Here is a 24,173-nt window from a genome sequence, read left to right as displayed (position 1 = left end):
CAGAAACGAGGGGTAGATGGAGATGGAGAGGGGGAGAAGTGAGAGAGAGAAAATGAGATGAGGTGATGGTCAGAGAGCGGAAAGGGGGAAATGGAGAAATCTGTGAGAGAAAAGATGAGTGAAAACCAGGTCTAGGTAGTGGCCATGCTTGTGGGTGCTGGCTGCAGTACACTGTTGAAGGCCAAAAGAAGAGGTTAGAGAGAGGAAGCAGGAAGCCCAAGGGAGAGAGGGGTCATCAATGTGGCAGTTGAAGTCCCCAAGGAGAAGAACAGGGGAGTCTGAGGAGAGAAAGAAAGAGAGCCAGGATTCAAAGTGAGAGAGAAAGATAGAAGGGGGGTGAGTAGAGGTAGGAGGGCGATAGATGATCCCCACGTGGACAGGGAGAGGAGAGAAAATCTGGACAGTGTGAGCCTCAAAAGAGGGAAAAGCAAGAGAGAGGAACAGGAAGGGTTCGGTAACGGCAGAGAGAGGAGAGGAGGAGCCCCACGCCTCCACCCCTGCCATCAGTGCGCGGAGTGTGGGAGAAAGAAAGGCCACTATAAGAGAGGGCAGCTTCCAGAGCAGAGTCAGACTGAGTGAGTCAGGTCTCAGTTATAGCAAAGAGCAGAGAGTGAGTGAAAAAGAAGTCATGCACAGAGAGGAACTTATTAGAGAAGGAGCGAGCACTCCAAAGGGCACAGGAGAACGGGAGAGAGGAGGGTGGCAGGGGATGGGTATGAGGTTGGAGGGGTTGACACCAGAAGGCAGGCGAGGATGAGAACATGTAGAAATAAGGCAGGGACCAGGATTGGGAGAGATATCCCCAGAAGCAAGGAGGAGAAGCATGGATAGAAAGAGGATGTGTGAGGAGGATTTGTAGTGGTGTGTTTTAGTGCAGGGGGTATAGCTGTGTAGTGACAGTGGGCGCAGGTAAGAAAGGAGTTCATGTGAACTGAGAAGTGGGGAAGAAAGGAGAGATGGAGATATATGAATAGAGTTGGAGACATGAGGCTTGTTGAAAGAAGTGTATATTTTGAGAAGAAGTGAGGCCATAGCATCCTTGACACCTCTGCATTTCATAAGAACACACATTTATAAATGGCACCCTTCTGTACCATTTTGCAGTACAAATTAAATATCCCCTCTCAGACATCGCAGTTGTGTGCATCTGATATGCATAAATATGTTAACGTTTCACCTACCAGCAAAGCACACACAGCGACTGCTTTTGCAAACAGTGCGAAGCGCTGCTTGTTTTTTGGTGTTCTGTATTAAAATTGAGCAAGTTATTTTCTTGGAGTAAACCTGTTGGTATTATGTCATTAAATGGCATAGTCGGGGTGTCTATTTTTGTTCATGTGGAAACTAAGGGGCTTCAGAGCATACCCTCCATATGCAATCCATAGGTGTTTGACGGTTTCTACCAAGTATAGGTTGCCCCGACCATGGTCAGGAATTGAAAGATAGAAGAGGTAGTGGCCACTAGCATAAAGGAGCCTGGTTCTGGACCAAAATCAAGTTATTTAATTTCCCTCACTCGTGCAATAGATGAAGACTGGAAGAGCCGTGGAAGAAGGATTTTGTTGTGCCTATATTAATCAGTCATGTAGCGGCTGGGTGGCCAACTCCAGGCCACCAACAAGTTAGGTTTTCAGGATATCCCTGCTTAAAGACAGGTGGCTCAAATCAGTGGCTCAGCCATTGACTGAGCCACCTGTGCTGAAGCAGGGATATCCTGAAAATCCGACCTGTTGCAGGACCTTGAGGACTGGTGTTGACCACCCCTGAAGTAGCGCATGTATTTGGGAATTACCACACACGCTGGCAACGCTATATACAATGATATCATTATATTTGGTCATTGCAGCAACTGGACTAAGTTGTAATATTGTGTCCACATCAGATTTTCATGGATATGGGCATTAGGGTTTAGAAATAGAAGCCTATGCCCAGAAGTGACATGAGGAAAGAACAGGGGCTGACTAACCTCCAGCCAGAGCTGGCTGTCCTCTCTCTCGCTGGGGCTGCTCTCCGTGGTGGCAAAGTATTGCATGCTGTCCAGCTGGCAGGTCCACGAGGTCTTCTGCTTTAGGGTGTCGCCATACCAGGAGGGGTGGTGCTGGCACTGCAGGAGCTGCGCCTTCGCTGCGGATACGATCACGCAACCTTCCGTCTCGGCTCCTCGCAGCACCATCTGCAGAGACCGGCAAGAACAGGGGAAAACCACCAAGTGAGAATGGGTGGAGACACGGCTGTTGTGTAAAAAGGCAGATGCAGGGACCGTGTATAATGGAGTGTGTATATTTATTTATTACATTATATATGCATGTTTATATCTACATAGAAAAGACATACAATTCAAAAATAAATAATTTATTCTACAAATATGCATTTCCATAGCTCTATAATTTAACGACAAAGCCAATTTGCATACGCACTTGTCCTCATTAGCATAGCCTTACATTTTTGCATGCAAATATTAGTCCAAATTTTGATGTATTGAATGCAGTTTTTTTTTTCCCCATTAGCTAATTATCTATTGCTGAAGCCCAGCTTCAGTTCAAGTGACATGGTTATGAACACACGGTGTGTGAATGGCAGGGTAGGCAGCTTTGAGACAATGCCAGGACGAGAAAAACGAGTCCCCTAAGCAGGAGTGGGCAACTCCAGTCCTCAAGGGCTACCAACAGGTCAGGATATCCCTGCTTCAGCACAGGTGGCTCAATCAGTGACTCAGTCTTCAACTCTGTCTCAACCTGACCTGTTGGTGGCCCTTGAGGACTGAAGTTGCCCACCCCTGCCCTAAGCAGAACCCGGCCCCAAGTCTTGAATCCAGCTGCGCAATCTGGTATATCTTGCGGGCCCCAGTTTACCTGGCAGTTCTCCAGCTCAATGAGCCAGTTGTGGTTGTATATGTCTTTGTCCTGGCAGGGAGCCTTGCCGCACAACTGCTCGCTCACCCCCGACTCCTCCTCTGTGAACACCACAAACTTATCCGTCTCCTCGATCAGCTTCTGCAGCATGTCCGCTCCTGGGAGAGAATAGGAGACAGGAAGAGGCTGTGACGGCCATCAATTGCTAGGGAAGTACCAGGCCGTCTCCCACATCAAGTCAAGGAGTCAAGCTCTGAAATGCCTCTTTTGCACTGAAGGAGTCATAAAGAAGACGTGCTCTGCTATGTCTCCCTATGGATGCGGGCGCGAATAAAGAATGAACAGGTCAGCCTCTCTACCAGCAGAACCATGAACCGATGCTCTGCCGGCCTCTGTAACGAGGAATTTGCAGTTGTGTGCATCCAGCGGTATGGATACAGGAGCCTCGCACCTTTATCTAAGAAGTAGGTGACCTCTGCTACCCAGGACCGAGTGAGCGTAAGTTCTTCTCATTCATTTTTTGTCACCGTAACGTGGAAGCTATCACAGATGTATTCTCAGCGGTACAACACAAGTAAAAGGCTGCATTTCAGCAGTAAAATAGAGCTGTATATGCAGCATGTAAGACATTGTATACAAACCCTTTACAGGTCTGCGAGCATAGAGCATATGATGTAATTAGGGATGCCAATGTTTATATTGTTTTGCCAAATCAGGGTTTTTCCGAGTCTTTTTATTTTAGCAAAAAAATAAATAAAAATCAGTGCTCACTGGTCACAATGGAAAAATAGTTGGGACACGATTGGTGTTAGTCGTTGCATTTATACATTTTCCATACTCCCCTTGTACTGCCTGTGTCTCCTACTGGGCTGCTACAAGAGGTAGAAACTTCGTAGGAAAATAGGATTTATTTACGGTTTTGATCAGGTTGAACAAGACGATCAAATCGGTGGTGTTTTTCTGGTGAAAACCCCATAAATCGGAAACCCTAGATATAGTACACTAAATCTGCAGATGCTTTTAGAGAAATGCTTTCCCAAGAGGTACAAGTCTGTGGGGAGCTCCATCAATAAAGATGTAATGAAGAAATGGCATTGAGGGCTAACGAGCAATCAAGGAATAATACATGGACAAAAGACCTCTTTAGCTATGAATGGGGAAGAGACCTATGACAGGCGGTAGCCAAGTTTCTCTCTGTCTCTCCCTTCTGCCAGTTCTGCGAGTTCTCAAGGCGGCTTGAGGTTCACCTTAGAAAAACCAAGGTACTGTGGCATAACCACATCCATCTGGTTAATATTGATTACAATGGATGCGTTAGTGCAAAGTCTGCACTACATGTTGTAAGACATTGACATGCGCTGGCCTAAATGGCATGATTAAGTTGTATGTTGCGGTGTGCAGTTGCCCGCGTCACGTGCATGAGATTCACATTTGACAATGACCACTTCTCTCACCTCCCGAGGGGGACCTCTCGGTCCTTCCAGTGACAATAGGTGCCGGGACTTTCTTGGTTGGGGGGAAGCTCCGCACGGAGCCGCGCTTCAGCTTCTTGGCCTGGATCTGGGTGTCAATCTTCAGCCCCTTCAGCGCCTCGGTGGAGAGGTTCCGTTTTAGTACGGCCGCCTTCTTGTAGCCATCGTACAGGCCGAATCCAATGTCTCGGTTCAGCGTAGTCCAGGATGCTCGTAGATCTACCAGATGCAGCCGGTGTGTGTAAATGGCATTTTCTTCACTAGTAGCGGACAGTTCCTGAGAAGCAGGAATGATCACAAGGAGAGAAAGGGCGGGAGGAGAGAGAAGACAGTGTAACAAAAGAGAATTTCTTATCGTATGAAGAAGTTTCACCCTTTGGGTGACCCCAAGACGTAGCCACTACGTCATGAGATCTGGTGCTCCAGGCGCCCAAATGACGTTGTGGCTACATCGCGCCCAAGGAGTGCTTCTATTTCAGGTTAGATCAAGTCCTGGGATACCATGGAGCACAGGACGTGATCTGCTGTATAAGGAAATGGAAGAGAAGGACAACTCCGCTTGCGTTTTTGGGTTAAAGACTGACGCAGTCACGTGACTGCTTTCCAGAATAATCACGTGACCGTGCCGTGCCTGGGTTAACAGCCCAGAGAGTCTGCATAAAGCTGGATTTAATGCTGCTCTTCCTCTACACGCACATGAACTAATCTCTATTCCCCCATGGGTAGATTTCATTGCAGCCACCAGCCAATGACATAGTTCAGCCACATCCCGCACTAAAATGAGTTGCTATGCCGGGATCTTAAAATGGAGCTGCACATAATTTTCAATGAATCAACAAAAGTTAGCTGTTCATAGGTGTATCATTGTGCACAGAGATGTTAAATGTTCAAAAGTCTCTTAATTTATACATAGTACACATGAAAACCCTGTATATCGGTGCACACTATTAGTGTAATAAACCCTTGTTGGCCCATTAAAATGCATCAAAAACTGCAATTCACGTAGATTGCACTTTCTTCGGGGCAGGAACTCCTTTCCCTAATGTTTACTTTTGTGTTAGAAGTGCCTAGTCTCATTAAGTATTACATTCCACATTATCTTATTGCATCTATAGCTGCTGTAAAGCTCTATGTACATGGATGGCGCTATACAAACAAAGGTATACAGATGTAGCCAGACTAAATGTCTTCGGTTCTGTGATTGTCACTGCTCCGGTGCGGCTGCGCGCGGCCCTGAGGACAGTAAGCGGTCCAGGAGGATACAAATCTGCTGGGTTCCATGCTTTTGAATGGGACCCCGTAGCATTGATCGTTTGCTTGAATGGGCCCTCTGCAGCGAGAGAGATACCGGCACTCACCTGTCAGGCGAGCAGCGCAGCTCTGCATCTCTCCATCTGGTCTCGCATCCCCGCTCGCTGAAGGTAAGCAGGGCTGTGTTTCCTTCCTCCTGGATGATGTAGATGCCCTAATATGGGGCTTTACATCATGAGGGACATCTACATCAGGAATGTGCAAATTGGGGGGGTGGGGCGGGCGGGATTTTCCTGGGGGGCATGGGCGGTTGCAGAGGTCCCGCGCTCTTCCTCGAGGCATTTAAATTAAATCTGCAACCTCAACGTACCGGGATTCGGACGGCTTCTGGTGACGTCGCCATGACAACGCGGTGTCAAATGATGCCGCGGGTTTATGCGACGTGATGCGTCGTCATGGCAACGCTCTCGCGCCCCCCCTCTCGAGTGACCCGGCATCAAATGACGCCGAGGGTCATGTGACACCGCATTTTCATGGCGACGTGACCAGGAGCCAGCTGAATCCCGGTAAGTTGAGGTTGCAGATGGGGGGGGGGGGGGGGGAGGAGAAACAAACTTTGCGCACCCATGATCAACATCACAAAGGGGGAAGGAAATGCAGCCCTGCTTACCTTCAGCAAGCGGGGACGCGGATCCAGATGGAGAGATGCAGAGACGGCTGCGCTGCTCACCTGGAAAGCGAGTACCGGTATTTCTCTCCCTGCAGGTGGCGCATTCACGCGAAGGATGAGCGCTGCGGGTTCCCACTCAAAAGCATGGAACCCCGCCGCGGTAACCCTTCAGCGCCGCAAGAGTTGCTGTCCGTGTGGCCGCGGGATTCCCCTCCTTTTATCCCCGCGGCTACAAGGGCAGCAAGTCTGGCTACGTCTGTACCTACATACAAACCGTGTAATCTGTAATGCTGCCGGACTAACATGGCTTCCTGAATCGCACACTTCGGCGATAAACATATTGAATAGGTGATCTTGTGCATTTCTTTCCGAGGTCAATATGAGCTGCCTTTCCCTTGCGATGAGATAAGGAACATCACTGCAACTTGCATCATGGTATCAAACAGGAGCATCTACCCTTCCCCCTCGAATGCCAACAGCACGGGCAGAGATGACCGATTAGGGAGATGCCCCTTTCTGGAGGGCTGTTAGTTACCTGTCTGTCGTAGCTCAATGAGGACAGGCTGAGCAGGTGGGTTTTCTGCACCAGGTTGTCCAGCTGGTGGTCTGCGTTCTCGTCGCAGGTGGAAGCCATGAGGTGCACAGTCACCAGGTTCAGTTTACTCGTCATCTGAGGGACGCTCCACTCCGAGATCAGACGTCGCATCACAGTGCCGGCTGCCGGAAGAGACAAAAGCAGGTGGTGAAAAAAAGGAGAGAAATAATACAGCATTATCAACTATACAAAAGGCAGATACCCCGATTGGATCCGCAGTAGCACTCATCTGCCGTCAGCTAACCCAACCAGTCTCGCTTCCAAAGTGCAAAAGCCTAAAAAACCCCACTTGATCTCCTGCGTTACTACGTGTAAACTAGTTGTGAGGTTCTTGTGTCTGCTGTGTATTTCTACCTGGCTTTTAATGCAGAATCCAAAAAAAAAAGGATCTACGTAGAAATATTTAACCCTTTCTAATAAATTAATCCGGAAAAAAAAATAAGAGCTGCGTGCAAGTGAACGCCGTGCAAATGAACGCCGTGCAATTAATGAAGAAGGAACCAGATTCTGAACCCAGCACCAGGGTGCGGAGAGAGGCCTCTTATTTTAGGAAGGGTTCTCCTGAGTATTTTGTTGTGGAAAGCGGAGGAAAGTTGGTTTCACAACAAGACAACATGGCAGACCTGGCAAGAATCTATTTGTTGGGGGCGTGTCAAGTTACATCTGAAACTATACAGTTAAAGAGCCAACTACTCTTGAGTTTCACAACAAAGTCTTTTTTTTATGTCCCCCTCTGTGCTCTGCAGTGTCTGATAGTCTCTTTGCGTTATTTTCACCATCTTTGCAGCTGCATAATAGGTGGGGGGGGGGGGGGGGCATTAGGTGGTCCCGCATTACCTCTCCTACATGCTAACCTTGTGGGATGAGCCTCTGTACCCCTCGAGTGAAGATTTCCCCTTCGCTGCACTCCACCTGAATGCCACGCTGCTGAGCAAAGGAGGCCCAGTAGTGAACCTACAAATGAAGCAAAGTGTGAAGAGGGAGAAGCAATAGAATAACCACGGAAGAGAGAGAGACAGAGTCTCTACTACCCAGCAGCCCGCCACATAGGAATAGCCCAGACCCCAGGCTCACCTGCAGCCCGCCGCATAGGAATAGCCCAGACCCCAGGCTCACCTGCAGCCCGCCACATAGGAATAGCCCAGACCCCAGGCTCACCTGGAGCCCGCCGCATAGGAATAGCCCAGACCCCAGGCTCACCTGCAGCCCGCCGCATAGGAATAGCCCAGACCCCAGGCTCACCTGCAGCCCGCCACATAGGAATAGCCCAGACCCCAGGCTCACCAGCAGCCCGCCGCATAGGAATAGCCCAGACCCCAGGCTCACCTGCAGCCCGCCGCATAGGAATAGTCCAGACCCCAGGCTCACCTGCAGCCCGCCACATAGGAATAGCCCAGACCCCAGGCTCCCCTGCAGCCCGCCACATAGGAATAGCCCAGACCCCAGGCTCACCTGCAGCCCGCCACATAGGAATAGCCCAGACCCCAGGCTCCCCTGCAGCCCGCCACATAGGAATAGCCCAGACCCCAGGCTCACCTGCAGCCCGCCACATAGGAATAGCCCAGGCCCCAGGCTCACCTGCAGCTGTGGGAATAGGGCAGTGTAAGACAGCTGCTTGTAGTGCTGTCCTAGCTTCTTCTTGCTCGGCTTCAGGTTGTGGAAGAGCTTTCCTCTGCAGATGGGGCGGGTCACACTGCTCCACATGGCCCAGAAGTTCTGCATCCAGCGCAGGGTACTACTGTACAGCAGGATGCGAGGCTGAGAGACTCCTGGAGAGGAGACAGACCAAGAGAGTGCGCTGTGACAGAGGTTACCGGATAGCACTGCACATGCTCCGTTGTACAACCAATGTTATTTATTTAGGGCCCATTGTTTGCCACTACACGTCAGTAGAACTCAAGCAGCTAGCTCTAAGGCTCCGCTTATCGTGCCGGCGACGGCGCGGCAAAACAAATGCATTGCCGCCGTCGCGTGCGCTTATAGTAAGCGCGACGCGACGGATTGGTCGCAATCGCTGGAAGTCATCTCTATTTGATTTTCCAGCGACCGTCGCCTGACCAGCACTATAAAGCGTAGCCGGAACAAATACCTAATCTCAATGGAGGTGCCCATAGAGTGCACGACCGTGTTTTGGAAAGACAATATTGGTGTCTTTCCAAGTGACGGCCGCGTCATGTGAAGCGGTTCAGCCAATGAGGGCGAACCGCTGACGTGACTTCATGGCCACGCCTCCCCATTGCCTGAACATCTCTTGAGAGCACAGTTCACACGTCGCGCCAGTGGCAGGCATGCAAAACGTGCATGCGCAGGGAGTATAATCACAGCCTACGAGTGGGATCCAGGCAGCACATTTCTGGTGCTCGGATTTGCATGAAAGCTTTCAAACTCAGCACCCTATTATACAAGGCGAAAGGTGCAAATGTTAGTGTTGATACCCAACAATCGCCAGCGGCCACATGGGAACTGAAAACAAACGCAGTATTAGGGCAGGACGTGAAATAGCAGCCAAAGGTAGGCCAGGTATAGTCACTCGCAGGCTAGGCTGACATCCAACCTCCTAGTTAGGTGCAGCCAATGAAGATGCCCTCGTGACGGGGTTCGGGTTGGATTCGGCAGCTCCGCTACCTGTTTCGGCAGCTTCGGACGCCACCGCGGAACGTTCCTCTCCAATTGTTATGAGGAAAAAACTGGTGTGTGGGGCGATTCATTAAAAGGATACAGCAAAACTGATGACAGTTTCATGGTTTCATTTTGCTTTGTTTGCTGCAATAAGTAAAGTAATAAGTAACTTCAAATCATCAGAATTTTTTTTTTTTAGAACAAAACTTGTAGGGCATTGAAAAAAAAAATGTAGGCCCTGTTCAAGTCGAGCACTTTAACCACTATCCTCCACCATCCTTTCCTCCACCATCATGGATCCAGTGCCGCGCATGCGCATAAGCTAACTAAGCTACAGCAAGCCTAAGGGCCTCACAATATGAGGGGCCACAAAAAATAGAAAAATGTTAATGCATTTCAAGTTTTAAATCCGAATTATAAATAAAGATATTGGGGGGAAAAAAAAGAATATTCTCTATGGATATTTTCGTTCAAATATGCAGTGGTTGACAAATCACCAAAAAATCTACTCGCCACACAAAAAAATCTACTCGCCACCTAGTACCAAACGTGTGCTGCTTGGGCCAATATTTACTCGCCCGGGGGTTAAATCCACTCGCCCGGGGCGAGCAAATGTATAGGTTTGTCGAACACTGCAAATATGACACTAAGCAGTGTGCATCGAAAGGGACAAAGTCGTCGCTTATCATTAAAAGACGTCATCAGTGACTTTACTCTCCAAAAATCCCGAAAGAAAAGTATTAAAATGAATGTGATGTGCAAACACCGTTCATTTTAGCTTTACACCATCATCTCTGTATATAACAATGCTAGTATAATGCTTCCGTTCATTTCAGTTTCATGGTTAGATTTTCAATGGTTCCTTCGGTCACAATAATAAATCGATCTCTCATTTTTGGGGCCTTTTAAACTGGCCATAGGTCAGGGCCTCAGAAGGTCAAAGTCTGGCCCTGCAAGGATCCTCAGCTTATGGTATGATTGGATTTCGGGCACCCAACAACTTTATTTCATATATAGCACTTTTCTCCCAATGGGACTCAAAGTGCTTCACAATTACAGTATAGTGCGCGGTATCCCTGTCCAAGGTCACAACGAGCCAGGATACCCTGCTTCAAACTCGGTGTCATTGTTTGCAGAGTCAGTGTCTTTACTCACTGAGCCGCTCGTCCCTACTGTACTGTGTGTTAAAACAGACAACTAAACAGACAGATGTAGAAAAGAACAACCTCCTGTGACAGAGCAGAAGTGCCCATGAGCGCTGTCCTGCAGCAGAACAAATCCCTTTCCCCCTCATCACCTACCCGCATGGGACCGAGTCAGGTCCATCTTGACGGAGAGGTTAAGGTTCTCGGAGCGGAAGGCCCGGTAGGAGTCGTGCGGCTGGACGGAAGAGACCTCTGCTAGGAAGTCAGGGGAGCGAAGTGCTACATTGTGGTGATCGTGGGGGTTTCCGTGGCACAGCCACTGTAGGTCAAAAATCATGCAGAGATCGGGTAGGTGAAGAAAGCAGCAGTCATCATACCTGCAGGGGGAGGAAAAAAAAGGCACTGAAGCTTTGTGGGTGGCAGAACAAAAAGGCCAGAGCCTGGATACACAACTCGTGACACTACTCCCTGATCGGACGAGCACTAACTGGGGAACAGAATGAGGAAACAGTCACTAACGTTCCCCTGCTCGAAACAGCAAAACCTCCAAGAAAGAAAAATGAAGTCGGAACATAATCTGATGGTTCATGTGGTGCTCATCTATTCCCCTCCACCCCCGTTATCAGCTGTTCTCATGGCAAACTCTGTTTGGCTTAATGAGAGTGGAGGACCGTGGACTTAACATGCCAGGAAGCAAAATCTCAGCAGCGGCTATCTTCAGAATTCAGTCACGGACGTTAAAAGAAAGAATGGGACGGCTAGAAAACAGCAAAACTACTTTGCCAGGGTAAAAAGAGAAAAAGGGTTTATTTTTGTTGTTGTTGGTAATTTCGAGCAGACGGGATTGCTGTTACAAGTGCACACACAATGCAAACCGAATGCAAGGCAGGTACAACCAACCACCTGACACTGAAACAGCAGCAGGAGAGCAAGAAGAAGCATGTTGCCAAAGTGGTTAATACTGCTACCCGGGGCCGCCGACAAGGGGTGGGGGGGGCGAGGGGGAGGGGCGGCACACAGTTAGGACTGCTGCACCGAGCCCGGTGTGTTTAGGAGGCTCGGCCCCCTGCTGCCCGCACATTAATTCCCTGCAGCAGGAACTGAGATGCAGCAGGAAGCACAGGGGGGAAATCCCTGCCTCTGCAGAGCCTCAATAGGTGGGTGGGGCCTGTGTTAGGGGCGGGGCCATGAGATGCAGGAAGCACAGAGGGGAAATCCCTGCATCTGGAGTACTTCTGTGGGTGGGTGAGGCCTGTGTTAGGGGTGGGGCCATGAGATGCAGGAAGCACAGGGGGGAAATCCCTGCCTCTGCAGAGCCTCCATAGGTGGGTGGGGCCTGTGTTAGGGGCGGGGCCATGAGATGCAGGAAGCACAGAGGGGTAATCCCTGCCTCTGCAGAGCCCTCCCTAAGTGGGTGGGGCCGTTGTCAGGGGGCGGGGCCCTGAGATGCAGGAAGCACAGAGGGGAAATCCCTGCCTCTGCAGAGCCCTCCCTAAGTGGGTGGGGCCGTTGTCAGGGGGCGGGGCCCTGAGATGCAGGAAGCACAGAGGGGTAATCCCTGCCTCTGCAGAGCCCTCCCTAAGTGGGTGGGGCCGTTGTCAGGGGGCGGGGCCCTGAGATGCAGGAAGCACAGAGGGGTAATCCCTGCCTCTGCAGAGCCCTCCCTAAGTGGGTGGGGCCGTTGTCAGGGGGCGGGGCCCTGAGATGCAGGAAGCACAGAGGGGTAATCCCTGCCTCTGCAGAGCCTCCGCGGGTGGGGCCGGGGGAAGAGTCCTCGAGGACAGCAGCGAGTGACCCGAGAGAAAGGTGAGGGAACAGTTAAATCTGGGGGAGAAAAACAGACCTGAAAAAGGGAAGAAGAAAGGAAGAGAAAAATCCTGAGAAAGTAAAGCACAAAGAGATACACATAAGTGGGAAAAGAGAGACATGAGGGGGAAAGAAAATGCCGGGAGGGTGATCATGGGACAATCATGGGGAAAATACATGGGGGAGGGAATAAGGAAAAGAGGGGGGAGAAAGAGAAACACGGAGGATTAATTAAAGAGAATGGCATGTGTGAGAGAAGAGGGAGGAAAGAAGACATGAGGGGTAAATAAGATAAATACATTAGGGGAGAATAGAGAGAATGAGATAAACAGTGTAAGAAGAGACAAACATGCTGAAGGGGAGAGGACAGAAAAAGACAGGCTGGGGGGATAGGAGAAAAAAAAAAGAGTGGCTGGGTGGGGAGAGCAGAGAGAGAGACACAGGCTGGAGTGGGGAGAGCAGAGAAAGACTGGGGTGGGGAGAGAGGGGAGTTAAAGACATGCTGGAGGGAGGGGGATGAGGATACAGGCTGGGGGGGAGAGGAGAGAGGGGAGAAAAATACATGCAGGGATGGAGAAGAGAGAGAGACATGCTGGGAGTGAGAGAGAGAGAGACATGCTGGGAGTGAGAGAGAGAGACATGCTGGGAGAGAGTGAGAGAGAGACATGCTGGGAGAGAGTGAGAGAGAGAGAGAGAGACATGCTGGGAGAGAGAGAGAGAGAGAGAGAGAGAGAGAGAGACATGCTGGGAGAGAGTGAGAGAGAGAGAGACATGCTGGGAGAGAATGAGAGAGAGAGAGAGAGAGACATGCTGGGAGAGAGTGAGAGAGAGAGACATGCTGGGAGAGAGTGAGAGAGAGAGACATGCTGGGAGAGTGAGAGAGAGACATGCTGGGAGAGAGTGAGAGAGAGAGACATGCTGGGAGAGAGTGAGAGAGAGAGACATGCTGGGAGAGAGTGAGACATGCTGGGAGAGAGACATGCTGGCAGAGAGAGAGAGACATGCTGGGAGAGTGAGAGAGAGACATGCTGGGAGAGAGTGAGAGAGAGAGACATGCTGGGAGAGAGTGAGAGAGAGAGAGAGAGAGACATGCTGGGAGAGAGTGAGAGAGAGAGAGACATGCTGGGAGAGAGTGAGAGAGAGAGAGACATGCTGGGAGAGAGTGAGAGAGAGAGAGACATGCTGGGAGAGAGAGAGAGACATGCTGGGAGAGAGTGAGAGACATGCTGGGAGAGAGTGAGAGAGAGAGACATGCTGGGAGAGAGTGAGAGAGAGATGCTGGGAGAGTGAGAGAGAGAGACATGCTGGGAGAGAGTGAGAGAGAGAGAGACATGCTGGGAGAGAGTGAGAGAGACATGCTGGGAGAGAGAGAGAGAGACATGCTGGGAGAGAGAGAGACATGCTGGGAGAGAGAGAGAGAGACATGATGGGAGAGAGAGAGAGAGAGAGAGAGAGACATGCTGGGAGAGAGAGATAGAGAGAGAGAGACATGCTGGGAGAGAAAGAGAGAGACATGCTGGGAGAGAGAGAGAGACATGCTGGGAGAGAGAGAGAGACATGCTGGGAGAGAGAGAGAGACATGCTGGGAGAGAGAGAGACATGCTGGGAGAGAGAGAGACATGCTGGGAGAGAGAGAGACATGCTGGGAGAGAGAGAGAGACATGCTGGGAGAGAGAGAGAGAGACATGCTGGGAGAGAGAGAGAGAGACACAGAGACAGAGAGACACACACACACACACACTGGGGGGGGGGGAAGGAGAAAAAAAAAAAGATAGGCTGGGGTGGGGAGAGAGGAGAGCGACATGCTGAGGAGGAGAGACCTGAGGAGGCATAGGAGGGATATAAGAGAGGAGGGGAAAGATGGAATGACAAACGGGTGTGAGAGAGAAATACACTATGGGGGCAAAGTAGACTGAATGTGATTATGTTGTAACATTTACAGGGGCCCTATTCTTCAAGTCTGTCCTGAGCCCCAAAAATGATGTTGGCGGCCCTGCTGCTGCAGTGAAAGTTTATTCTTATGAATGCTCTGGCACCTTGTTTGCAAGACCGCTGTAGGTTTTACTATGTCCCTTTGCTTTAGATCACTCACTTGGAGGCCGTGCGGACATTGACATCCAAGTCCCCCTTAAAGATGAACTGCCCGGGATTCCAGGCGTACTTGAGCCGGCTCCACTCCCAGTGCATGTTCTCTGTGGTGTTATAAGGGTCCTAGGAGAAGACAAACCCTGCATCATTTATTCCATTCTCCCCTGTGGGGCATCACTGGGATGACAGAAAGCTTAACTTACCATTCTGAGGTTAGCCACTCACTGTCCCCACTACCAATATAATGCCCCCCATGGCCCCTCTCACAATCTGTGCTGAATGTTCTCTCCTTGCTTGTTTGTCAGTGTTACCTCTGTTGCCAGTTGGTGCAGATTAGCCTGGTCAATGTCCATGTTGAAGTGTCCGTGCAGAAGCAGGCGGCTCTTGTCCCACCATGGCAGGGGGGTGCTTGGGTCCACAGAGGGTTTGGAAAGGAGGTCAACGTACTGTCCCACCAGGGTCCAGGCTGGGTCCCAGCATGGGCCCCACACAATAGTGTAGAGCTGGATCTTGGCTGCAACAAACACAGAGATGGATCAGCCCAATACCACACCCACTGCTCTGCTGCTCTCTGCCAAACCAAAGAGCATCTCCTGCTCAAAGGAATTAGGGAACAACACACAGTAAGAAAACACTTTCCCATTCCCTCATAAGACCCCTGCAACAAAGCAATAGAGGACACTACATGTTCAATAGTCTTTAGCTCCTGAGGAAGTCACGCAACGTGACGAAATGCGTAGAGACGGGGTGACATCATCTCAGACGGTCGTGTGGGAGGAGGTCCTGTGTTCTTCGGCACTTTTCCAGCTATTCTGCTTGTGCTTCTACTATTGCACCTTCAAAAGAAGCTCTTTTAACATCAGAGACGCTGAATTGCTGCAGGACTCGTGGCAGGAGTCAGAAGCAGCCAAACTAGGTGCTCCGTATCACGGACGAAATTCCCTTTCCCCCCACTCCTGTAGATGACGCCCCATACAGATTCTCCCCAATGTATATTTTATTCCTACATTTTGTAAGTGTATCTCCTAGGGACACTTTTCTTAAATAAATTCACCCTCATTTGTACACAGTTACGCGCTATGGAGCCTGCGCTTTTTTGTGTTTTGTTTTTCTAGATCTATGGTGGGTGGCTACATCACTTTCTTTTGAAGCAGCAAGGAGCTCCTGTGGTCAGTGTATCGATGGGACCCTCTCCTCCTCCAGACCACCATTAAGTGGAGACATTTGGACTTATCCTTTTTTTCTTTAGACACTATTTATTTATTTGTTGGTTATTTTTATTAATTATCTTGCATATATTTTTGTTTATATTAATTATTCACAGTTATTTACTATACTTAATAGCGCTACTCTTTGTGTGTTTTTTTAATATATATATTATATATTTATTATTATATATTATATATATATATATATATTATATATATTTAAGACATATATATATATATATATATATGTCGAGATGGGAAACTGCAGGTCGGAAGGACCTCAAAACACGTCAGCTATTTAGTATCTCAAAAAATATTCTTCCATTTAATTTAAATGCAATTAATGCAGCAGTTCAAGCAATATCCTACATGTGTGTTTTTTTTGTTTTTTTAATAAATCAGTTCTGTACTATGAGAAAATACTTGTAGCATTTAAAAAAAAAATGTTTTAAAGACATTTTTAATGTTTCTAATGTAGGAAGCATTTCCAAAGTGACAGCCCCTTCCCCTTCTGATAGGCTCTGGCTCTTGAGCCCCGCCCTCTCTCTAGCAGTGCACCAATTGTATCTAGTAACTGCCCAGTCAATCATATTCCAGGACTACATTGCCCATAATGCTGTGCAAGAACTGAATTAAATAACCCGGAGCAAGCGCTCGATTACAGGAGAACAGATCGATCTGCAGCTTAGCTAATCACTTGTCAGTGTGCAGATTGTATTAATGCACATATTGAATGGGAAATATATATATATATATATATATTTTTTTTAAACGTCAGCTTGAACTGCAGCTTTAACTTTCGTAATAATAATAAAAACAATTTTTTAAAAAAAGTATCGAGATGCCAGTTCTCCAAATAAACATTACTCAAATCCAATTTAAAACCATGTCATTTGGTTTCTGGCATTTCTTGCATAGAGTTGTTCATTAATGATCTATGGTGACAGGAACAGTAGGGTTCAATAGCCCAAAGCCTGTCCCTGTGATAATTTAGCAGTGGAGTGTCTGGAATATAAGTCAATACTGTTGGTGGTACACACCCATCACAGCACTCAGCGCTACTCCCCTATGAAGTAGAAGCCCCAAATTCCACTCACAGTGAAAATCATGGAAGAACTTAAGAGGGGGCAAGTTTCTCTCCATGATGGCGTCACCCCATGGGGCTCCCAATCGCAGGACTTGTTTCCTGCGGGCGCTAGCTTGTCCGCTCTGCTCGGTCCCAAGGAGTCTCCCCGAGAGGTGCCAGTCCCGGATTTCAAACAGATAGCGAGGGTAATCGCGGATCCGCACTGAAAATGAGAGAAAAAAACCCAGAAGGGATTACGATAGCACACACGTCAGACCGACCCCTCTTTTTCACCAACGTTGCACAAAAGTTTGCATTCTACATCAAATTAACCCTTTCACATATCTTAATTCCACTTGGCATCGCTGCATACAGCCTGCAATTCAATATCACAACTTTTTAAATATTTCTTTATTTATAATTTTGAACATAAAATGGTAACCCTGCCCATTGTGCCAAGGAAACTCCAAAGGATAGGGCCTACAAAACCAATCAATATTTGCAGGATTTCAGGAGTCGAACGTCTCTGTGTCTGTCGGTCTCTCTCTGTGTCTGTCTGTCTCTCTCTGTGTCTGTCTGTCTCTGTGTCTGTCTGTCTCTCTCTGTGTCTGTCTCTCTCTGTGTCTGTCTCTCTCTGTGTCTGTCTCTCTCTGTGTCTGTCTCTCTCTCTGTCTGTCTGTCTGTCTGTCTCTCTGTCTCTCTGTCTGTCTGTCTGTCTCTCTGTCTCTCTGTCTGTCTGTCTGTCTCTCTCTCTGTCTCTCTGTCTGTCTCTCTGTCTGTCTGTCTCTCTGTCTGTCTCTCTGTCTGTCTCTCTGTCTGTCTGTCTCTCTGTCTGTCTGTCTCTCTGTCTGTCTGTCTCTCTGTCTGTCTGTCTCTCTGTCTGTCTCTCTGTCTGTCTCTCTGTCTGTCTCTCTGTCTGTCTCTCTCATTTTTATGGGGGAAATGAATGGATAGTCTGCGGGTTAAGCGTGAAGAGATTCTAACCCACAAAGAGCTCATAGTCTTCCAAAAACTCAAACCTAGATTTATTTTAATGGTATGCTGTGAGAAACGTGACAGAAGTCTGGAAACGTGCCGGTGACCGTAAGCGTCACGGAATTTCCCTGTCCTCTTGAACCCATTATTAAAACATGATAACTGTTACAACTCTGAATAAGAAATCAACAGAGGATTTCCCAACAGAGTCTTCAAATTATGTATACTGTTTTTGCAACGGATCATGGTTTTTGATTTAATCAGAATGCCAAGGAGGGCAACATTGTTTCTTATATGTATGTATTTCCCATAAAAAACAGAGGCCCTCTCTGATTAAGATGAGGACGACTCACCGTAGAACGTCTTCAGAGAGCACTTCAACATGCGGCACCACTGGATGACCAGTGCGAGTCCCTCGGAGGGGAAGGGACTGATGCTGTCAATGTCTTTCATGTTTTCGAGCACCCTCTCTGGTCCATGCAGGGACTCGTCTGCCAAGGCCACCAGCTCCAGGTCAGACATGGTCCATGTCATCAGTGACTTTCTCATGGGGGTGTTGCTGTAGAGGCGCCGGGACCGCTGAATGTAGATCTCTATGTTCTTCTTCTCCAGAGAGGCGTACAGCTCCTCTATCTTGCGGGCAGGAAGCAGCTCGCCATGCTGCTTGCGCAAGGCGGCCACCTTATCATCGAGCAGCCTCAGCCTTTTGGCGCTCTCCTTGCTCTCGTCCTTCATCAGTTCGTAGTTATCCCTCAGCTTCACCTCGAAGACGTCGTCCAGGAAGGCAAAAGAGAACTGCTTGATCCTCATCACCAAGTCCGGTGGGAGAGGTTCTGGTCCAGCCCGAGGGGAGCGGTGGAGGCCCTTCAGCCACTTTTGAACCCCAATGGCCTGGTCGAGGATGCAGGAGAAGTCGTAGCGGTGAGGAAACTCCAGGGAGGCGCTGCCGAGGGACAGGACCCAAGCTTGGTTCATCTCAGTGCGCAGTGAGGGGAAAGAGCTGCGGTGAAGCAGCATCTCCTCTAGTTCTGGCAGCCGCTGCACGTCCACCTCCTTGAAGGAGAAGATGTTGTGGCCATCGGCGCTAATCAGGACCTCGGGAGAGCGCAGCTGAAGGGAGCCCTCGTGTCGACTCAGCAAGATGTTCGGAGTGCTGAACAGGAAGCAGTTCTCTTGTGACACAGCGGCGTGCAGCCTCACAGAGCTCAGCTCCAGTGTAATCTGCAGGCCTCTGCGGTGGATCCCGTGCTCAGGGCCTGGGCTCCCTGTTATTGAATCTTGAGGGGGCAAGACATGGCTGTCTCCATACTCCGGAGTAGCAGACTCCGGCGGCTGGGCTTCTCTGCCTAGGGTTGCGAGCAGCAGATCCCTGCACTGCAGGGTGGACAAGGTGTGTTGATACAAGTACATGTGATTCCAGGGACTCCAGTGCAGAGACAGTTCCTCCCCGCAATGCACCTGCACACAGAAACAGCAGAGGAAGCCACATCAGGGGTCATTGAAAGCAGCATTAAGTTTCTTTACAGCGTTAAATTACATGCAGAATTTAAGACATACAAATAAACATTTTCCATTGTGAATATTTATTTACACTTTCTTTACGGTTTTTAAATGAGGAAAAAAAGGGTGGGTGCCCTATTTTATCATCCTTACTAAACCAGCCACAAAGAGTAAGACATTTTTTGAGATTTGTATTCGTTGTAGATGTCTGACGGAAAATGGGAGTTGGAAATGTTGTGGCCGGCACCCTGTGCTGATAAAAACCGAGGTTGGCATCTCAGACACAGGTCAGCCAGAAATTCCCAGTGGAAAGAAGGGCACAGGTAGAGTAGTGAAGTTAAATGTTCCCCCTTAATATGAAAAAGAAAAGTATTCTTTTTGATATTTTTTTTATTAACCAAATGTTGGGGCGTTCTTAACCCCTTACTGAATGACTTACTGTAGCAGGCCCTGCTGACAGTGTAAGATCCAAGGCTAGGTCCCCAGTGCCTGCTGCAGTGTGCACTCTGGCGTGCGCTGCAGGAACAAGAACCGCCCGTCAATGGGGCCGGCCCGCTAACTACCTTAGCGCAATTCGCTGCCGCGTTCCTCGACCAGATTTTATAAACACAAGATGTTGCTCCAGCACAGACCGCGGCTGGAGAAGGTGCACACGCGGCCAGGCGCTCCTACCCCAGCGCGCGCGGAGTGACTGGGGCCGTAGCCTCAGAGATGCACACAGAGAGACGCACCTCTAAAGCCCGGGTAGTGGTGTGGTACGTTAGGGACATGGTGGAGAAGAAGAGTAGTGGTTCAGGAATGTCCAGGGCCTTGCAGCACAGTTCCATCTTCTCAGTGATCGACTTCAGGAGCGACAGAGCTACCCCCTTTATGTTCAGGTTGCAGCTCTCTGCACTGCCCATTACAGTAAGCAAGTCGATTCTAACCTGCGAAGCACCTGCAGGGGAGGAGAGAGAGAAGGCATGGAGTAGCGATGCAGGGAGGCCACAAAAACACAGAGAGGTTGATGGGCCGCTCAAGGCAAAAGGGAACAATGCTTTTAGATTTCAAAAAGGAACAAAGCAACTGGATCTGTGATTCTCAGGTTCCTCGCTTCACTTTTAACTCTTTCAACCCAACATGTTCCCTCTGCAGTTCACCCACCAGAAGAGATTAAGGGACATATTTAGTAAGTTGTGCTACGGCATAAATGATTATGCTTCCCATAAATATTCCACTATTCCTTCAGGCGCTGGAAGACACCATCATGTCTATCCACTTAAATATGCCATTCGGCGTCTTCTTGCAGAGGAAGGTATTGTACGCAACAGCACTGCTTAGTAAACATGGGCCTAAAATTTTATTTTGCTATGAAAATACAGAATCACCTTTTAATAGAACCAGACTGTGGCACTTGACAAAAGCAAAAGTATATACTGTATACGCAAAAGCAAGAGTTACTTTAGTAGTAATTGTACAGTAGTTTTATGGCTCTATTGAAATGGTACTAATCAATAGAAGTAGTAGAACAATGGAACTATAGAACAGGTGAAAAACAGTAAATCCCCTCCATGTGATACTCGCACTGTGATTTGGGATATCTGACAAGATAGGTTACACTGTGCCTTGCTAAATGTGTTACTGAGAAAGCAATGGTCTTATGAGAGGATCTCCATTCTCCGTGGCAAAAAAACCCATGCTCCTGATAAAGACTTGAACAGAGTTTGACCAAAGTTCAATAAGGGACAGGCAGGACTAACACACACGGACTAACACACACGGACACTTACCCACTAGGCTGGACAATGTAAACAGGTTCACTTCCTCCACTCGAATGTCCACTTTCCAAAGCAGGGGTGGTTTGGTGCCTGGCTCGCCACACGGCAGAGAGGTGACAGCAGGCAGGTCTTGTGAGGCTAGCACAGGATACCTGGGCACTGCTGGTAACAGACTCAGCACGCGGGACAGGCATTCTGCGCAGGTATCTGAGCACTCCACCTGCAGACCTTGGACAGTGGATTCTATGAAGAGGGTGTCTGCCTGCATGATGCCTTCACCCAGAGACTGGTTGTAGCTGCCCTGGAAACACAAATGTGTCTACGTAGCACAAAGCGACAACAGCCTAATAGAATACCAAGTGAAAGCAGCATATCTATTCTGAACCCCATACCCTGTAAAACTAATTGTGCTGCTGTATAAAGCAACGCCGAGTGTGACTAAACCCTTCTAACCGGCTAAAGCTTCTTCACGTTACATAACAGAAACCTAAAACAGTACAAAAACGTATACCTTAAATCTCCCCTGAACACCAAAACGCAAAAACATACAGGATGGCGGGGAAGTAACCTCTCCTATTTGTAATGGTAGCTCTTGGGTTACCACACAACATAAACCCTTGCCAAGTTTACAACTTGATGTTTTGGGGGTACGTATTGCATATCATCAGTTAAGGTCAGGGTTACTCAAATGGTGGACTTATGTTCAAGTATCAACTTCAAATCATATTAATCTGGGTCCCGAAAGGTGGCTGGGGGAGCAGCGACCTGCCCTCTATTTTAGCTCAGCATTTGCCCGATTATCGATACCCTAACAATTTCGGTTAATAGAAGGTGACAATGGAATCACCTTGTTTTATGTAGCGTGGTTGCAAAAGATCTCAGCAGTAAAGCCACAAAATTTACAAAAGTCTATTGGAAAACTAATAGTTTGTTACATCTTAAGAAAGGGGGGTTTTTTTTGACTGAAATTGTTTAAATACTCTACAGGAATAGGAGTATTTTACCATTCTGAAGCTGCTACCAAGTTTAGTAGCCATATGGGTGCTGGAGAAATGTAAATTTGTTGTAGGCTGTGATACTTTTTGGTAAGCCAACATTAGTTCATCATAGATGGGATTATAGTGTTGAGAGCTTTCTGAAGCGCACATGTCTCTTCTTCAGGTCTACTGTGGCAGCAGTGACAAGGAAGCATGTATATACTCAAAGGCAGGAGATACCTGGAGATAATTCATTAGGGGAGTCTTTACGTGAAGTAGTGAAACAATTAGCATACATTAGCAGGAGCTATGTATGGTAGGTGTGTGAACTGGAGAGGTGTGAAGAGGTGCCAGCCTGTTTTGCTCACGACTTCTCTAAAATATGGATCAGGAAACGTATTATACGTTGCCATAATGTCACGATCTCAGGATCAGTATATTGATTCACGCCATTGTTCTGAGTCAAGAAGTGAAATGTAATTCCTTTGAGTACTTGTACTCCTGTTTGGAACATGAAATGCGGCTTTCACATTAATCTCTCTTCCCACCTGCAGGCTGAAGGAGTCGAGGACGAGAGCATCTCCCCAGACATGCGTGCTTGGCGGATGAAGAGCCTGCTGAATGTGAGAGTCCTTCCCCACTCGCCAGCAGAGGTGGCTGACAGACAGTAGGGCCCGCTGGTGGAGATTCTGCGTACGCAGGTGCTTGAACTCTAAAGGAAGAAACAAACAAAACAAAAAAAAAGCTCAATACGCTCATACACAGATGAAGCCGGAGTTAATGTTCCCGTTGTTGGGGGAACCCGCGGAATCCTGACCGCAGTATCCACCGGCAGCGGGAAATCTCTCAACGCCCCCCCCACAGGCATACTGTCCCCGGGGCTACCACAGTTTGTCTTTCTTAGGCCGAGTCCCCGGTAGTCACGGCAGCGCGCGCTACAGCGTGAGCGTCACACAGCACAGCCCTCTATGGGACAGGCCCCAGTGGCTGTGTGTGTAGGCGCGCAACGTGCTGTGACGCGTACGCTGGCAGGGAAGACAAGAATTTTGTCTTGTTACCCTCCTCGTCCCCTCCTGCACTCCCCTACAGACTGCCGATCGTGGCTGTAGTAGCTGCACGTGTCGCTATGCCGCCAGGCGCGCGTGCAGCCGGGAGGACTGGTGTCGTATCTTTACACATCTCGGATTCTGTGGTTCAGCACAAATACCAAACAATGATGGAGGGAGACAGAAACACAATGCTTTACAAGAAAAGGAAGCGCCACACCTAGGTTATAACACTCTGGAGATGCTATAAAAAGGTGAACATATGTATATATGCTTATGTGTGATATACTGTATATATATATATATATATATATATATATATATATATATATATATATATATATATATAATCCACAGAAGCAGCCGGCACTCCACTTGCAAGTAGAAAAAATTGGGTGCTTGTCCCATAAAGCAATGATAAACCATACGATACCGTTTGAAGCACGAGATCAGGAGACAGCACTCTGGTAAGTTTGATCACAAGTTTTTGTATTGAAAAAGATACATAAACCGACGTTTCGGTCCCCCAGTGGGACCTTTCTCATGTAGAGGTATCAGTACCGTGTTAGCCGAGCTTCAATAATCAAAAAATAAATAGACGGTACCGTTCTGTGGCTAACGAAATGCTTTTATTTGTGCGAGCTTTCGAGATACACTGATCTCTTCTTCCGGCGATGTTACAATGAATGAAGCAAGCAAAAGGTATACTTAAAAACAGTGTCACTTGGAATGTTATCTGTGCTCGTCCCTCCCCAGTGTGTGGATGGGATTTATGGCTAGAGGTGTTAAATGGTTCCTGAAAGATGTATACATCATAACTTAAAAACCACACACACACACAAGTTCTAAGTTTCTAACTGACACTGCTTTGCATTTTGACCCACAAATTATATTTAGATTTTTATCATTTTGCATGAATGAAAGACTTGAGAGTGACAAAATGCAAAGAAGTTTCACTTCGTACACGTGTGCTCGACACACACACCGTTCTTTTTTTTTTTTAGGAGATAGGAGATAGGAGATAGGAGAGAAGGAGTGGCTCAGTAAGTAAAGATACTGACTGGCACGGAGTTTGAAGCACGGGAGAAAAGTGAATGATCGATGAAGCAGGGGAGCCTGGTTCAAATCCCGGTGTCGGCTCCTTGT

At 48.3% G+C, this 24,173-nt stretch overlaps 1 protein-coding gene across 2 annotated transcripts in view; it reads right to left on the bottom strand.

Annotated features, from left to right (window-relative positions):
• Positions 1-24,173, bottom strand: part of BLTP2 (bridge-like lipid transfer protein family member 2) — an 89,243-nt gene that overhangs the window by 32,963 nt on the left and 32,107 nt on the right. For both annotated transcript variants that reach the window (XM_075589260.1, XM_075589261.1), the window contains exons 13-26: positions 22,530-22,693; positions 21,017-21,305; positions 19,979-20,184; positions 18,101-19,205; positions 16,804-16,995; positions 14,810-15,012; positions 14,503-14,621; positions 10,761-10,981; positions 8,419-8,609; positions 7,695-7,794; positions 6,781-6,962; positions 4,307-4,601; positions 2,853-3,010; positions 1,967-2,173 (exon numbers count right to left, since the gene is read on the bottom strand). In XM_075589260.1, coding sequence (XP_075445375.1) covers positions 1,967-2,173; positions 2,853-3,010; positions 4,307-4,601; positions 6,781-6,962; positions 7,695-7,794; positions 8,419-8,609; positions 10,761-10,981; positions 14,503-14,621; positions 14,810-15,012; positions 16,804-16,995; positions 18,101-19,205; positions 19,979-20,184; positions 21,017-21,305; positions 22,530-22,693 — 3,632 coding nt within the window. The remainder of the gene's footprint in view (positions 1-1,966; positions 2,174-2,852; positions 3,011-4,306; positions 4,602-6,780; positions 6,963-7,694; positions 7,795-8,418; positions 8,610-10,760; positions 10,982-14,502; positions 14,622-14,809; positions 15,013-16,803; positions 16,996-18,100; positions 19,206-19,978; positions 20,185-21,016; positions 21,306-22,529; positions 22,694-24,173) is intronic.

Source organism: Ascaphus truei, chromosome 3 (assembly GCF_040206685.1).
Source record: "Ascaphus truei isolate aAscTru1 chromosome 3, aAscTru1.hap1, whole genome shotgun sequence".
Lineage (NCBI taxonomy): Eukaryota > Metazoa > Chordata > Amphibia > Anura > Ascaphidae > Ascaphus > Ascaphus truei.
The sequence above is the reverse complement of the archived record's forward strand: the minus strand, read 5'-3'. Positions and strand labels throughout refer to the sequence as shown.